A 17,792-nucleotide genomic window follows, 5' to 3' on the forward strand; every position below is an offset into this window, starting at 1 on the left:
TCTAAGCTTGTTTCACAATGTTTTGGATCTGTCAAAACCCTAATACTAGTAACAAAAAAAACTTAGGTTAAGAATTTCATAATCTGATGGCAATAAGTGGTTAATGTCACTCAAGGAAGCTGGCAATGCCAGGAGCACAGCCATCTCACTGTCTGCCCAGGGTTCTAATTCAATCTTATATGAATTACATGTCATAGCACTCCACAGATTTTGTGTTCTTAATGGAGCTTATTGTTGGTGCTATAACATAGCAACTCTTCCTAGTAGCTTATTCTGTACAATCACAAGGCAGAACATGTCTTTTAATAAAAAGTCGTAAAAAATATTTTTTGTTTAAATATTGGGTAAATCGCAATAACGTACGTACGGTACGTATTTCTAAATTTATGAGGTCTATAAGGACTTAAAAAAGCATAACTAAAGTACTATCCTATCACATCTCAGAACAACAAAAACAATATGACCTGATTTACGAACATTACGTTTTATAACCTAAATTATCCAAATTCCAATTAGATGTTTATTGTCACACTCACCAAATAGACTGAGAACGGTACGCATAGTAGAAACAGCCAGATATAAAGGTGGACCGTGTTGCAAAACAAATTTTGATGTGGATCATAAAACCATCCCCCAGTTAAAGACGCCCAAACACCTTGACGCAATATCTCTAGTGTTTGTGAACCCATTTTATCAACTATCTCCACATTTCTATAAACACACGTTACACATACACTTCACTTTACGAAAATCACAATGTAATCTTCACTTTACAGCGATTAATGCGAAATGTTACCCTTCCTGCCATTTTGGTTCTAAGTGTACGCGCGAAAATAGTCTTTATGGACATTGACTTAGAGCAACAATCTAGGCTATCATACCAGTAAGAAACGTGAGAATTAATGAAATTCACATAGATATAATATATTCATCATAAAAGATATTCATCATAATTTTAAGGCTTCAATGCATACATTATTAATTATGTTTAGCAATTTAACTCTCTAACGCAAAAAATATTTTGACATTGTGTGCAATTTGTCTAATGTCAATGTCATTTTTTTCAAAGTACCTATCAGCCAAAGAAAGTGCGGCTGCTCACAATACTGTACAAAAATAAATATTTTAAATTTTTCAGAAACTAGGTAGGTATCTCCAAGTATTTTTTTTATATACTTAGCTACAAAATCTTGACGAATTTCTAAAGGATTTTATTTTTATCAATCGGCTTATCTTCTACTCTAGTACCACTACAGCAAGTTCATAACAGGTGTAGCGCGACTCACAGCAGTGGACAGTGGGCAGTCTGAGACGATGATGATCATGATGATGATGATGTAGTGCGACTCTGTAAATACATTTTGTTCGAATTTTGCACTAAGATGCAATCTGTCTGAATGCTAGGAGCATTCCCATTAATAATCATTTTTCATTTAAATAAAAAGGGTTCAGAATAATTTTATTTAGAACTAGCTGACCCGGCAGACTTCGTAGTGCCTCAATCAATAAATGAAAGAAAACAAAAGGAATCCGTCCGACAGGGGACACATCAAAGGAAAAACAAAATTGTTATTTTTATTTAATTCCGAGCATTTTCATATTTATCTACCTTTTAAACCTTCTCTGGACTTCCACAAATAATTCAAGACCAAAATTAGCCAAATCGGTCCAGCCGTTCTCGAGTTTTAGCGAGACTAACGAATAGAAATTCATTTTTATATATATATATAGATATTGAAAATGTATTTCATTTCGATTTAATTTTAATAAGTTCTAATTTTATTTCATGATTAGCACAGCATTTAACTTTTTTACTTAAAAGACCGGAATCCAGATGACTTAAAAATAAAAAAAAATAGTCGAGACAGCTGGTGAACTCCATGAGCTGGTGTTATTTATTTATTTTCATCATAGACATTTGAGACATTTCCATTTCGCAGTTGACTCAAATATATTAAGTGTATAATCTATGGCAGTTGAGCTCAGGAAAGAAAGGAGAGGTGTTGTGCATTTATAAATAAAAACACGTTTAATAGCAACTGGTTCTAACTAAAATAAAAATAAAATCATAAATATATATCAAAAATGTCTGACGTTGAAAAACTTTTAAAACAAGCAGCTATGCAAATAGGTGCCGGTGGAAGCGCGGGTTTTGTGGAAGTGTGTATTATGCACCCACTGGATTTGGTCAAGACTAGGCTTCAAATACAAAGTAACAAATCAGCAATGAAACCATCAGATCCACATTACTACAGCGGTATTATAGATTGCATGAAAAAAATGTATAGGTACGAAGGTTTCACCTCATTTTGGAAAGGTATTCTGCCTCCTATATTGGCAGAAACCCCTAAAAGAGCTGTTAAATTTGCAACTTTCGAACAATACAAGAAGCTTTTTATGTTCGGATCAGATACTCCTACGCCACTTGTAAGTAAATAGTTTAAAAACCTTGACCAGAAAAAATGCATTTCGTAACTGGCATGTTTACATCTGTATGTTTATGGTAACTGTAAAGTTTTATAAAATAATGATCAATAAAAACAAAATCAAAAACCTTAATATTAGATCTGTAAGTACTTTGCAGACAATATAATGAATAAAAATAATATAATAAAATAAAATGTCAAGTAATGAAAATTGATCCTTCAAAATGTAATTTAATAGTAGTAGTGCAGTACTGGTTAAGTATTCTGTGTGCTGACTATCTTGTTGGATCTTCTCAGTGGGTCTCGATTCCCATCTGGTGGTAGATTTTGTCGAGCTCTGCTCTTGCTGAGGTTATTGTTAGCAAATTCTCTCAGGTTGAGCTGGTGAGCTCAACTAATCGGGGCGTAGCTGAAAAATAGCTCCTTAGGCTATCAGTGAACAGGTAGGGGAAAAAAAGTTGTAATTGTGAGCATTGGGTACAACCACCTGCTGTGAATAAGTCATAGGATTCAATACTGGGGCATTCAGCTGATCTACTACACTGGCTAAACCTTGTATTGCAAGGTGGCTGCATGTGTATGATGATATTTACAGTCTTCAGTAGGTACTAAACAAAAAATGAACTCTGAGCCCACAAGTCATCTCAAACTTATCCAAAAGCTTTAATAATGTTTGAATCTTAGAACTTAATTAGCGCATTTCAATAAGTTCTTTATTATACAAAATAAGTGTATTATTTTTTTCTACAAACCTCTACAGCTTTAATAGATGCTTGAAATAGCATGAGCTAGTCATCTAATTGTCTACTCATTTTGATTTATTTTACAACAATACAATATGTTTACAACCACATCTGGCATTCAAACTTTTATAATTAAACATTACAATTACTTTACTAGAAAGACAATTATTACAAAGATTTATTACAAAGACTTAGGGATATCCAATTCTAAGATAAAATTACATGTAATTCTAAGATAAAAAAAATCAATGTTATCTTTTGATTTTCATCCTTTAAATTCAAAGATAAACAAGACAGAATAGTGTCAATATTAATCAAGTACATTAAATGTTACAGATAAGATGCTTATATCAAAAGCATTATTTGAAATTCATTGTGAGAATTAAACAAAAAGTACACAACGAAGTTTTGATAATGTAATCTTGTACAATATGTCAACAGAATGATGATTGTTTAAATATTGTCGGTTATCTAAATAAGTTTCTAAGTATAAAAGTTGGAACATTGGTGACAAAGGTGATTTGAAATTGTGTAATGAATTGAAAATTGAAAATATGTAATGAAAGTTTGTTATCATCTATCCAGATATTTTTAACACTTTTTACTCAGCAGTTCATATTTAGATTAGATCTATCTTCCAAATCGTGGAAAGTCGTCGTGACCTAAAGGAAAAGACGTCCGGTGCATTCGTATATGGCGATGCACCGGTGTTCGAATTGCGCAGGCGGGTACTAATTATTCTAATGAAATACGTACTTAACAAATGTTCCCGTTTGAATTCCGCGGTGAAGGAATAACATCGTGTAATAAAAATCAAACCCGCTAAATTATAATTTGCGTAATTATCGTTGATAGGACCTCTTGCGAGTTCGCACGGGTAGGTACCACCACCCCGCCTATTTCTGCCGTGAAGCAGTAAAGCGTTTAAAGTGGTATATCGGAGCCCATAGAAACAGACGTCAATACCGTCACCCAAGCTGAAGCATCAGGTAAAGAATTTGAAAAAAAAATCGGTTGTCTGTAAAGTCGGTTTACTGACGATAGTTGAACGTGACGTAATAAGAAAATACGCCTCAGAGCGAGGTAACGCCGCATGAGTCATGTTTTTTTTGTGCGTGCAGCCGGCTCCATCGAATTATAAGACGCTGTCACGTCAAAAAAATACATGTCAATGATTCGCATGTATCAAAAGTCATACTCACAACTGAAATTTAATTTTCACATACCCCCCCACCCTTTTCAGACGTTTTCTCTGGCAGGACTAGGAGCCGGAATCACGGAAGCTGTCCTAGTGAATCCATTCGAAGTTGTCAAGGTTACGCTTCAATCGAACAAGTCCTTGGCCACAGAAATTCCCAGTACGTGGTCGGTAACGCGGCAGATCGTCAGAGAACACGGCCTGGGCTCGCGAGGACTGAATAAAGGACTAACAGCCACGATAGCCAGGAACGGAGTCTTCAACATGGTGTATTTCGGATTCTATCACAGCGTCAAAGGATATGTACCGGAGTATCAGGTAAGTTTATTAGTTTCTAATCGAAATAGCCTTCCAGCTAGCTGCTCCCAATTTTCTACGTCAAATACGGATTGAGCTTGCTGGTTCACGAACTGTGTACTTATATCTGAAGAGTTAAAATTAAAAGGGTAGTTATAGGTTTGAAATACATCAAACAAAAGTTATATTAATCAATGGCACAAAATGTCATGTTAAGCTTGCGCACACCCAAATGAGAGTTTCACTGGAGATTCTTGGACGCGTGTTGTAAAAATATATTATTTTGTATACATGTAAATAAAGTTTTTCGTTACGCCTGATAGAAAATAGGTAATAAACATTAATATACAACTAATATTACAGTACAATTAAACATAACTTATAGAAAAGTATAATTTAAGTAGAACTTAAATGCATTGCACTTGCATACTAAGTATATTTTATTTTATTATTTATTAATTCTTTATTTCAGTTTTGTTTTTTAAAACCATAACATTTTGTTAGTAGTAATTACTTATATCTATGTTAGTGACTTAATATATTATACAATAAACGATAACTTATTTCTATCCGGAAATTGGTTGCTGTTGTTAACAAATAAACTTGTATGAAACCAACGTTAAAATAGATTTTGTTTTAATTGTATATACGGATCAACGATCTTACAGCTCGCCCGCTGTTAAATGGTCACTAAAGGTATAGCCATCTTGAGACAAGAGGTCTGGGCCTCAAATGTATGGAATAACGGAAATCCCATCCTTCAAATCAGAACGAATGAGCACTTCGCGCATAAATAGGCAGGGTCAAGGTGGTATGGTATACCTTCCCCTGGACTTAAACTCTATCTGAAGTACCGAAAAAGCTTTTTATTCGCGGGTTATTTGTTTTTTTTACCTACATATGCCAATAGCCTTGAGAGGCTATTTCAGCTTCGCCTTGACGTGTAAGTGAGCTCACGGGGCTCAAACCAGAAGTGTTGCTAACACTGGCCCTAGCAAGAGCAGTGCTTGGCAGAGTCTACCACCGGATCCGAAACGCGACCCACTGAGAAGATCCGGTGAGAAACTCAGTGGGCTGTATGTTCTGTAAATATGCCGCGAATACAGACACCGAACCGTGAATATGGAAAAGCACGGATATTCGGTTGGATGCCTACATATTGGAAACCTTTTTATCATCGTGTAAAGAAATCTTTAGCTATTTGGTCGCAATACTGGTGGTAGGACCTCTTGTGAGTGCGCACGGGTAGGTACCACCACCCCGCCTATTTCTGCCATGAAGCAGTAATGCGTTTCGGTTGGAAGGTTGGGGCAGCCGTTGTAACTATACTTGAGACCTTAGAACTTATGTCTCAAGGTGGGTGGCGCATTTACGTTATATCTGTCTATGGGCTCCAGTAACCACTTAACACCAGGTGAGCAGTGAGCTCGTCCATCCATCGCAATAAAAAATAATAATTTTTAATCCACCAATAGCGAAAACTAATAAAGGAAACGCGTAGCTTTTACTGTAATTATGCAAAATATTGTGGTGACTTTTGTAAAATTTTGTACCTATCTGTGGTATTTGAACATCGGCACAGTTACATCGCTCGATACGAGTACACCGGGCGTCTTATCCTTTAGGCCGCGACGACCTCATTATTCTTATCTCAACACTTCTTTGAATGTTAACGTTGGAAAAATACCGCCTTATCTATTACGTAAATAAATGAATGAATTTTTTTTTGTCACATCACGCCGATGTGTTGCATAAGCGGTTGTTGTCAGTTGCTAGCATCGCGGAACTAATTTTACTAGTGGATCACCGCTAGTGAAATTATTAGTTTGAACATTATTATGGTTCTATTGTCAAATACTATTATTTTAGGTACTTCTTATAATCACAGATTTCGCCAAGACTACATTATAGACAAAAAATATTAAAGACAAACAATATTAATCTATTCTTAATTTGACCAGCCTTTAAACAATAACAAAAGTTTGACAATAAACGAAGAGTATTTAAGTGTGTGTCAAATACATGGTAGTGTGTGTTATGTTTCTTTTATTGATTTAATGTATTTTTAGGCATAATTTAATAAAAATATTAACATTCTGCACTCTTTCTCTACATTCTCTATAAGTGTGGGAAATTTCATAGTCCTCCGTCCGCGCAATTTTCGTAAAAATGGGTATAAAGCTTTTGCTTCACGTATTAATATATAACTGTATCTATCACAGAACTTTTGTTGCAGAAGAAGTTAATCTTACGATATAGAAAGAAAGAAGTTTGCATTCGGCGTGTTTCTGCGTCCTGCATCAAATAACCCTTTTTATCATAGCCCACAAGTCACTTGAAAATAAATAAAAATTTATAATAACCTAGTAATGAACACCTAAAAAGTTATAATGACCTTTTAAGATAAGAAAGAGGTTATAATATGAATAGTCTGACTGATTATTTTTTTATTGCTTAGTTGGGTGGACGCGCTCACAGCCCATTTGGTGTTAAGTGGTTACTGGAGCCCATAGACATCTACAACGTAAATGCGCCATCCATCTTGAGATATGAGTTCTAAGGTCTCAAGTATAGTTACAACGGCTGCCCTACCCTTCAAACCAAAACGCATTACTACTTCACGGCAGAAATAGGCAGGGTAGTGGTACCTACCTGCGCGGACTCACAAGAGGTCCTACCACCAGTAATTACGCAAATTATAATTTTGCGGGTTTGATTTTTATTACACGATGTTATTCCTTCACCGTGGAAGTCAATCCTGAACATTTGTTAAGTATGTTTTTCATTAGTAAAATAGGTACCCGCCTGCGGGATTCGAACACCGCTACAATCTACATCGGTACAAATGCACCGGACATCTTCACTACATAGTATAAAACAAAGTCGCTTTCTCTGTCTGTATGTCCTATCTATGCTTAAATCGTTAAAACTACGCAACGGATTTTGATGCGGTTTTTTTTAATAGTTAGAGTGATTGAAGAGAAAGGTTTATATGTATAATAACATCCATTAAATAGTGGAGAAATCAATAATAAATTAAAGTTTCCGAAGCGAAGCGAGGACGGGTCGCTAGTATAATATATATTATAAATTGAGAAAAAATAAAGTAGATCTATGTGAGATGAGAATTCACAGGCAGCGGCATGACTATGCTCTCGGTCCGGTTGCTACTGCCGCCACTCGACGGGCTTATCTTTCGACAAAGACGTTAAAAGAAACACGCTCTTGTCATTGTAATGATAATGAAACAGTGATTTGGCAACAACGACATCGCAAATGCTGTCACTATGAACCCTTATCGTAAAATTGGGCAGTCATTTTATTTATAAAGCACATAATCCGTGATCTTTATCAAAACATTTCAGTATTCTTTTATCATCTAAAATGATGAGTTTCATGAAGCACAAGAAAGCAGCGATTGATTTAGGTTTTTTTTATATTTCAGGATCCGTTATCAGAGTTTCTGCGGAAGGTCGCCATAGGGTTCACGTCGGGGGTCCTGGGCTCGTGCGCGAATATTCCCTTCGATGTCGCGAAGAGTCGGATCCAGGGTCCTCAGCCGGTGCCGGGCGTCGTCAAGTATAGTTCCACGTCCGGCGCCATCATAATGGTCTACAGGGAGGAAGGGTGAGTGTGGGATGTTTAACGACGAAAGGAAGATCTTCTACCGAGCGGGTGATATTGCTGGGTAGACTGACGGTCCGAATGTTGTTTTTCGGAACTTGTATATATGTAAGCTTATCTTGAAAATGTCGTAAGCGAGATTCAGGCATCTGTCAAATATCTTGCGGCGTATGATGGCTACCGCTACAGTGAGATATTAAAAATAATACATTGGGCGGCCCATCATGAGAGATGAGCTCGAAGTCTCAATTGTATAGTATAACGGATGTTCCACCCTTGAAATTGGAACGCTCGATTGAAATATAATAGGATCGTGTTACTTGTGTAGTTTTTTATTTGTTCATATTGTTTAAACTTAATTTATTTAAGGTAAAAGCACTAATACTAGACGCTTTAAGGACAAATCGAACTTCATTCTCATTAGTTAACTACTATAAAATATCTGAACCTTTGTAAGGACTCTCTTCTTTGTCTCCACCTTATCCCACTAGGTGGGGTCGGTACAGCGAATTTTTCTATTTCATTCTCTTCTATCAGTTGTCATCTCAACACTCACTCCCCTCTCTCTCTCATATAATCATTCACACACTCCAGCCATGTCTTCTTCGGTCGACCTCTTTCCCCCTCTACCTTAATGTATAGCTTACCTTTATCTAATCTCCGTAAGGACATTGGCACACATAGGTACTTATTTTTAATTGTTTGTATAGTTAGATTTTGAACTCTACTCTAAATGGCCACATATGCATTTAAGTGGACATAAATTTTTTAAATGAATATTCTCACTGTTTTTGTTATTTCTTTTTTTTTGTATTTACTTATTGAATTGTTTTCAACGCACTGTGGATGAACGCAATGGCTCCAGGTAGTATGGATGAACTGTACTCCGGTGGCGGGCGGTTCGATGGTAAAAACGAGATGACGGTATCATCTTGAATAATTCCTCGAGAGCACTCCCCATGGAACATACCATACAAAATACAGAGGGAACCGAAGTCCCTCCGCAGACCCAGAGTTTCCAAACGATCCGTGATAATGGGTTTATCGACAATCCGAAAGTCTCTATCTTAAATGAAAGCATTCGAACAATTATTAACGTCTCACAATGTGTAACCGGTGAACAATGTGTAACCGCGACCTGCGCATAGCCTAAAAATATAATGTACCTTAATGTGTACCGTTTTATGTAAAAATAATCCGTTTTCTCTGATAATGCTGGCGTGGAGCCAGCTCGACCGAATTATGCAGCTCGTCTTCAGTAATATGATATCGAGAATGCATTATCTACATCAGAGTTCCCCAAACTTTTTTGTGTCGTAGACCCCTTGCTATGTTTTTCTGTGTTGGGTAGACCCTCTACTTACCTGATATTGATTTCCTGTAAATTTCTAACTGTAGTAAAGTTTAGTGTTAAAAATTTAAAGTAAAAACACATGTTAATTTATACATTTATTAATTGAATTTAAATTAAAACTACTCAAAATAAAATTTTGTATCTGCTATGTAAAATGTACGTAACATAAAATAAACTATAAATAAAATAACATAAGCAATAAGTCAATATTTTTAGTGAGAAGGATGAACCTGATGCTTTAATAATAAATTATCAACATTTGACGTCAATTTTGTAAGGATTAATCTTAAATCTCCTCGGCTAATGATGAAAAAAGGACATAAGGAATGCATCAATAACTACCGACCGATTACTTTAATACCTATACTTGCAAAAATATTCGAAAAAATCATGCATTCTAGACTCACAACTTTTCTTAATAAATCTGAAGTTATAAAATCTGAACAACACGGTTTTCAAAAAGGCAAATCTACTACACTAGCAGCTTTTAAACTCATTAGTAAAATTACTGAAAATGTAGACAGAAAAATACCCACGGTTGGAGTTTTCTTTGACATGACCAAAGCCTTTGACTTTGTTGACCATAACATTCTTCTACGGAAGTGTAATAATTATGGCATTAGAGGGATAGCTGAAAAATGGCTTAGTAGTTATCTAAGCAACAGACAACAATATGTTGAAATTAGGGATATTGATAATAACAATGAAGAAGTGGCTTTTAAATCTTCATTAGCGTATAATAAAGTAGGTGTCCCACAAGGGAGCATTTTAGGACCGCTACTCTTTATCATTTATATAAATGATCTCCCAGAACACATACATTACCCATGCAGCTTATTTGCTGATGATATAGCCGTTGTAATCACCAAAGATGCCACACTAGATTTAAATGATGAGATAAATGCTACTGTTAGTAAGGTCATAGATTGGATGAATAAGAATAACTTAAAAGCTAATTTAGACAAAACGAGATATATACAATTCTATAATAGACACAAATTTATTAATAACTTAAATATAACTTATAATAATAACACACTAAATGAATGTAATAGCATAACATTTTTAGGATTAAATGTGGATAATCAATGTAGCTGGAATCTTCACATAGATATTACTTGTAGTAAAATTAATCGATTCTCATATGCACTTTGGCGACTTACAAAAATATGTAATTTAAAAACTGCATTACAGGCCTATCATGGATATGTCGCCTCAAATATCAGATACTGTATACCCCTCTGGGGAAATTCTAGTCACATAAATAGAGTGTTCATTGCACAAAAGCAATGTGTTCGTGCCATGTGCAATATTCATCCTCTGACTTCTTGTAAACCATTCTTCCAAAAACATAATATTTTAACTGTACCATCCATATATATACAAGAATGTTGTTTGTTTGTTAAAAAGCACCCACAATTATATAAATCGTGTGGCGAGTACTGTCAATTTAATACAAGATACCCTACTAAACTAATGTTACCAAGTATAAATACTCGTTACTACCATACAAACTGTTATCCTATGACTATCAGAATATTTAATAAGATACCAAACAGCATAAGAGATCTTCCACTAACTCAATTTAAAAGAAAATTATATTTATGGCTGATAGATAAGGCTTATTATAGTGTGCAAGAATTTTTAAATGATAAGTGTTGTACATAATAAAATATTAGAATAAGAAGTGATAGAATGTAAAAATAGATAGATTTAGTAAATTTTGTGTTATAATTAATATAAAAATAAATTAAATTTTCGCATGCCTAAACAGGCGAAATATATGAAGCTATGTCCTATATCTTATAAACTATATTTCTGGCGAATAAAGATTTTCTTTCTTTCTTTCTTTCTTGATATTATAAGATAGTGTGATATAAGTAAATAGGTACTATCAGTGTATGTGTTGAGATTCACTATCGTGGACCCCCAATTTTTTTTTCGCTGACGTAGACCCCTTGCAGTTTGTCATAGACCCCTAGGAGTCGATATAGACCACTTTGGGAATCACTGATCTACATCGTGTCCGATGAGGTTTCCGGAGGAGATCGCACAATAAACCCTCAACGGACAATCAACCAACGCACTCCCTAAAATCCTCACATTGTTTTATAACTGGTGGTAGGACCTCTTGTGAGTCCGCGCGGGTAGGTACCATCACCCTGCCTATTTCAGCCGTGAAGCAGTAATGCGTTTCGGTTTGAAGGGTGGGGCAGCCGTTGTAACTATTCTTGAGACCTTAGAACTTATATCTCAAGGTGGGTAGCGGTATTTACGTTGTAGATGTCTATGGGCTCCAGTAACCACTTAACACCAGGTGGGCTGTGAGCTCGTCCATCCATTTATGCAATAAAAAATAAATAAAGGAGCAAATTGCTGTTCTTTATTTTCAATAGTGACGTGTAGTTAGTCATAAAATTTATCGAATGTATTATTTTGGGAGACAAAATTTATTGTTTACATTGATTTCTAAACTATTAATAAGTTCGAGAATAAATTGACATTTCATATCACTATTGTAATATGTCAAAACGGCGATCATAGCGTGCCGTAACAATAGTAACTTGAAAAGATCCCGCGCTGTATTCAAGACTTGCTTAAGAACCGTGATATGCATGATATCATTTATGAACTTATTTCTAATACGGTTCATGACAGTGTTGCACTCCAAGACATTTAAAAGGATTGCACTCCCCGCATTGACTAATTGGATTGAACGGACATACTTTTGGATTTACCATAACATCGGATTTGAAACAAGCACCTGGAAATATAAATAATTTTTATTGGGATTCCAATATTATTGCTTATGGATTTGACTTCGATCAATTCAAAACATCGGAGTGGCTTGGGCCTTATGACCGAGAATAATAAGACATGACAACAATAAGACAAGACATGGCTTCGGCCTTATGATCAAGAACAATGAAGACGTGGCTTCGGCCTTTAAAACTACCAAAATTCTCCAATTATTACCAAGAACACGACCTGGCTGTATGGACTAAAGTCCTTTGCCTTTCCCATTAGGGATAATTTAATATCATCATCATCGTATTGCCGGCCACTAACATGCGCGCGAACATTTGTACATTGTACGAATGTTCGCGCGCATGTGAAGGGCCGTCAGATATTCATTCGCATACCGAACTGGGTTCGGTACTCAATTTGCGAACCCGTTTGCGCTTCCTCCCACACTTGTTTACGAATGTCTCACGAATTTCTCTTCCTTTTTAATTTACCAATAGAACATTGAAGGGAAAGGGAGTTTTTAATTCTTTCCCAGGCGTCCCTATGCCGTTAGCCATTCTGTTTTTATGGGATTCCTTTTGAGGGTCCCATATGGTCGATTCATTTTGCAGGAGTTCAATGAACTCCATCACCTTAGTGTTGTTCCAATCCATGATTAAGTTACGCTACACAGTAGACGTCACGAATTATGAAAATGGCGAAACGTCCGTTACCTTTGCAGTCGTGGGCGCAACTGGTCACACGAATGTGTGGGAGACTACACGAATAATCGCGGTTCGCGTGCTTTGATGTCCGTTGAAAAACCGATACAGCTTGGAAAACCACGAATGCAGCGAAAACTTTGCATAATCATTTGCAAATGTCGTCCTATACTTGCGGGTTTGCGTATTCGTGCGAATGTGAGTGACCGGTATAACTATATATAAATAGTAAACTTTAGTAACTACGTCTCTTAACTTTGCTACTTCAGATTAGCCACGTCACTAAAGAAAATTCTAGAATTAAATGGAAATTTCTAGTTGATAATGCAATTACAGCTTTATCATTGTTCTTAGTACCTTTTAATTCACTGGTCAGAGTAAACAAACAACATTAAAAAAAAAAGTATATTTCTCTATAAATAATTTTGAGATTGGAACGAAGCCAAAGTTTGATGTCTGTTGCTATTCGAAAATAATATTATAAAAAAGAAACCACAGATTTTTGTTCGTTGCAGCAATTTGTTATTAAAAATATCTCGGGCGTATTATGTAGTCATAGATGTCTCTATTCCGGCAAGATGTCTCTATTCATCACTGGTGGTAGGACCTCTTGGGAGTCCGCACGGGTAGGTACCACCACCCCGCCTATTTCCGTCGTGAAGCAGTAATGCGTTTCGGTTCGAAGGGTGGGGTAGCCGTCGTAACTATAATGAGACTTTAGAACTTATATCTCGAGGTGGGTGGCGCATTTACGTGGTAGATGTCTATGGGTTGAATTTACTATCTTGAAATTGTTGTTAGCGCGATTTAGGCTTATTTTTTTTTAGAAATCATTTATTCGCTAAGCATAGTGAAAATGAGTTATTACATAAGTTAAAAGCAGCGTGTATGCTTTGTCATTATTTGACATGCGAATTTTAGTGCAGTGCAAGATATTATGATATTATATATAATTTACCATTCATTCATCCATAATTGAACTAATAATTTTAAATCCGTTTATTTTCAATGTCGTCCATAAGAAAATCACTTAAGTGATAATAATTTCCACTAATAAGATTATCTTTTAGTTTTTTCTTAAAATTAAAATCGTCTATGTCTCTTAATTTCTTTGGTAGTTCATTAAATATCCTAGCGCTCGTACCTAGTATACTACATATTAGTCTTTAATGTAGTTCCTATTCTTCCTATTCTTTGTTACTCTTTTGCCAAACTCCTACTGAGTTTTTCGCCGGATCTTCTCAGTGGATCGCGATCAGTTAAGTAAATTCAGCGAAGCACTGCTCTTGCTAGGGTTAGTGTTTAAATTCTCTCAGGTTGAGTCCGTGAGCTCGCCTACCGTAGCTGGAATAGCCTCTAAGACTACCAACGAATATGTATGGACTGTTATTAAATAAACCAAGCCGAGGGCGGAGGTCGTGCCAGTAGTTATAGTAAAGTGGTGAGGTTAGCTTTAGATTGCTTTAATTAGCGTCCGAGACGAAAATAACATTCTGGCATATCAGTTACTTTTACACACTGAGTATTATTGTTTTATCTATATCTAAACTAATATATAAATCTACAGTGGTTTTAAGGATGCTCCGTTATAACTACTGAGCCGTGCATCCGATTGACTTGAAACTTGGTATCCATGTAGAAAATACATGTACTTGATGAATAGGCTAATATTTATATGAGTGTTGGACTCCCTAATAATAATGACAATAAATAATAATATTAATTTTAAATGCCCAGCGAAGCGGGGGAGTACGGCTAGTTATTACTATAACCTAATGGACAAAATCGATGTCTCCAATGAACACTACGCTAACTCCAAATTCGTAGATATTTACAGGAGGAGCATTTAAACGAAAAAAGTTGATAAAATCTATATTATTGCAGATATATTTATGGTTTTTTTGTGTAGCTAGCTTAATTACCCTTGCTTTGAACCCCATTAATAATGATTAATTGTAATACTTTTAACATAGTGAAGCGATTTGCGTGAAAAATTAAAATTTCCAACATTTTGAGTTAGAGTAGTGTTCATTGGAGGCATCGAAATAAAAGCGGGAAATTATGTATTTTTTTTTTTTCAGATTCCGCGCTCTGTACAAGGGTTTGCTGCCGAAAGTTCTAAGGTTGGGCCCGGGAGGAGCGATAATGCTCGTCGTTTATGATTACGTATATCACTTTTTAGAAAATAAATTTCAACCGAAATCTATATAATTTGTAAAAAAAAAAACGAAAAAATACACCAAAGAGATGACATATTGTACATATCTCGGACTTCAAGGCTTATGCCGGATCAGTGCTCAATCAAATCACTAATTTAAAAAAAATATATGTGTATCGAAGAGATATTTTTAAAATGAATTATATGAAAATATATATATTTACCTGCATTTTACAAATGCTATTTTTATAAACGATAGTAAGTGCCTTATATACAGACTGTACTAGTTTATAGTTGTTTTTTATTCTGACGGTAGTTTTACAATCGTTAAAAATGTGTACACAAATATTAAAAATACAATATATCGCTTTTGTTGAAAAGCCCAATATTTTTATTATTTGACGATTTATTTTCAAGGTTTATTTATTGAAACTTGCACGGCACACCAGATAAGAGAAGCTTTTAATGTAACTTAAGAGAAATGCGGTGGCTTCACATAAAATGTAAACGCATTTTTGATATTAGCGCCATCTGTTGACGGATGTGCGAATTGCGTTAACTCATGAAACATTACGTGAAGATCTACTATCTTAATGAAATGGCGACCTAATCTTTGACAGTTGATTACCTAATTTAGATTAATTTAGAATTGACATCGAATTTTTGCTGGTGGTAGAACTAATTTAGATTAATTTAGAATTGACATCAAATTTTTACTGGTGGTAGGACCTCTTGTGAGTCCGCACGGGTAGGTACCACCGCCCCGCCTGTTTCTGCCGTGAAGCAGTAATGCATCTCGGTTTGAGGGGGGGGGCAGCCGTTGTAACTATACTGATACCTTAGAACTTATATCTCAATGTGTGTGGCGCATTTACGTTGTAGATGTCTATGGGCTCCAGTAACCACTTAACACCAGGTGGGCTGTGAGATCGTCCACACATCTAGGCACATCTAATAGATTCTCTTTTGCGAAGTGTAGAGAATGTAATAACTAAGTCTGCGTGAAGTGTACTTCATTTTTGTTAAAATATCTCCATATGACTCGTTAGTATTAATTTGTTGTTGTGAAGATTAAACCAATTGCTTTTTCAAAAAATTCAAGTTTTGATGTGACCGTGATTTCTTCCCACTGGCATAATTGTTATAGTCGCGCAGCTGACAGATATTGGCATGGGAACGGAATAAATGACACGATTTTTGGAAAACTAATTTTATTTAGTTTAATACACAATTTGAAAAGCATTTATTTTAGTAAATCTACTCTTATTTTATAGAATTTATGTATTTTCGAGTGCAATTATATGTGACAATGTTAAGTGAAAATTTATTGTATTAATTAAATATTAATTGTTAATAAGAGGGTTTTTATTTCAAACTAGTTGACCGAGCAGACTTCGTAGTGCCTCAATCGATAAATAAAATACCTAAATTTTGTATCAAATAAACTTAAAATAAACAAAAGGAATCCGTCCGACGGGCGACACATCAAAGGAAAAACAAAATTGTTATTTTTATTGAATTCCGAGTATTTTCATATTTATTTACCTTTAAAACCTTCTCTGGACTTCCACAAATAATTCAAGACCAAAATTAGCCAAATCGGTCCGTTCTCGAGTTTTAGCGAGACTCATTTTTATATATATAGAGATTGTTTGATAAGAAACAGTCGTCGTTCATGGACTGATCAGTTCGAAGATGTTCGTGAGGCAATGTTTTTAACCCTCAGACACAGCCCACTGAGTTACTCGCCGGATCTTCTCAGTGGGTCGCGTTTCCGATCCGGTGGTAGATTCTGCGAAGCACGGCTCTTGCTAGGGTTCGTGTTAGCATCGTCGTCAGGTTTGAGCCCCGTGAGCTCACCTACTAGTTAAGTTTACGCTGAAGGCTATTCAACGTTCTCAGCTTAGGTAGGAGAAAAAAGCGCAATGTATAAAAATAAAACAATCCTTTACTTATAATTTATATTTAAACTTATCAAAATCACTTCAATTTATTATTGAACTTTGGTACAAAATATGGTTCTAATAAATTAAGACAAACCGCCTATTAAAAATAGTTCTCTGTGATTTCTTATCATTATTGATACAAATCGATCAGATTTTAACCCTTTAACTGCCATGTAGGTTCAGAATTGCCTAACATTGCCTTCTTTTGGTATGGTATGGTATGTTTTAGTCCTTAAGGTCTCTTAGAAATAAATTAATTACACTATCGTTCGGATTCGTCATAGTCTACTAGACATTCCGACGCCTTAGTATCAGAAATCGACATAATTACTTCATTGCGCCGCGTAGGGCACCGGTGACCTACACGGGAGTCAAAGGGTTAAATTAGTTTTAGAGATGCGCAATTTTATCTATGGAGCCGGCATTCAAAGGGGCATATAAATCGTTCATTAAATTATACCAGCACTTTGTTATCGACCGTGTTTGTATATTTGCGTTAACCTCTTTGGTAAGGTCAGTGGTATTGAGGACATGTCAAATTAAGTCTATATGAGTCGTCTATTATCAAAGGTGGCAATCTGTGCATTTGGACAAAAA

The 17,792-nt window shown here is 35.5% G+C and overlaps 2 protein-coding genes across 3 annotated transcripts in view; one reads left to right on the plus strand and one right to left on the minus strand.

Annotated features, from left to right (window-relative positions):
* The window catches only part of LOC101738614 (pecanex-like protein 1), a 34,109-nt gene extending 33,052 nt beyond the window's left edge, over positions 1–1,057 (minus strand). Inside the window, exon 1 of the mRNA XM_038017160.2 lies at positions 537–1,057. Within this exon, the coding sequence (XP_037873088.1) occupies positions 537–689 (153 nt within the window). The 5' untranslated portion in view covers positions 690–1,057. The remainder of the gene's footprint in view (positions 1–536) is intronic.
* Positions 1,058–1,856: 799 nt separating this feature from the next.
* LOC101743121 (mitochondrial 2-oxodicarboxylate carrier) lies at positions 1,857–16,606 on the plus strand. 2 transcript variants are annotated; one of them, XM_004928084.5, is made up of 4 exons: positions 1,857–2,427; positions 4,413–4,685; positions 8,110–8,291; positions 15,173–16,606. In XM_004928084.5, exons 1-4 carry the CDS (start codon positions 2,086–2,088, stop codon positions 15,300–15,302), a joined length of 927 nt encoding a protein of 308 aa, XP_004928141.1. In that variant the 5' UTR covers positions 1,857–2,085; the 3' UTR covers positions 15,303–16,606. The 2 variants fall into 2 exon arrangements, with proteins under 2 accessions (XP_004928141.1, XP_062529563.1); XM_062673579.1 differs by lacking the exon at positions 15,173–16,606 and adding an exon at positions 13,112–15,140 and having other exon boundaries at positions 1,859–2,427.
* The last annotated feature ends 1,186 nt before the right edge of the window (positions 16,607–17,792 follow it).

The sequence above is a fragment of the Bombyx mori genome, chromosome 18 (genome assembly GCF_030269925.1).
Source record: "Bombyx mori chromosome 18, ASM3026992v2".
Lineage (NCBI taxonomy): Eukaryota > Metazoa > Arthropoda > Insecta > Lepidoptera > Bombycidae > Bombyx > Bombyx mori.

Bases quoted from the DNA above. Each gene is read 5' to 3' on its own strand.
- LOC101743121 (XM_062673579.1), top strand. From the start codon at position 2,086: ATGTCTGACGTTGAAAAACTTTTAAAACAAGCAGCTATGCAAATAGGT. The intron at 2,428-4,412 runs GTAAGTAAATAG...CACCCTTTTCAG, and splicing joins CAGATACTCCTACGCCACTT to ACGTTTTCTCTGGCAGGACT. The intron at 8,292-13,111 runs GTGAGTGTGGGA...TTACCTTTGCAG, and splicing joins ATGGTCTACAGGGAGGAAGG to TCGTGGGCGCAACTGGTCAC.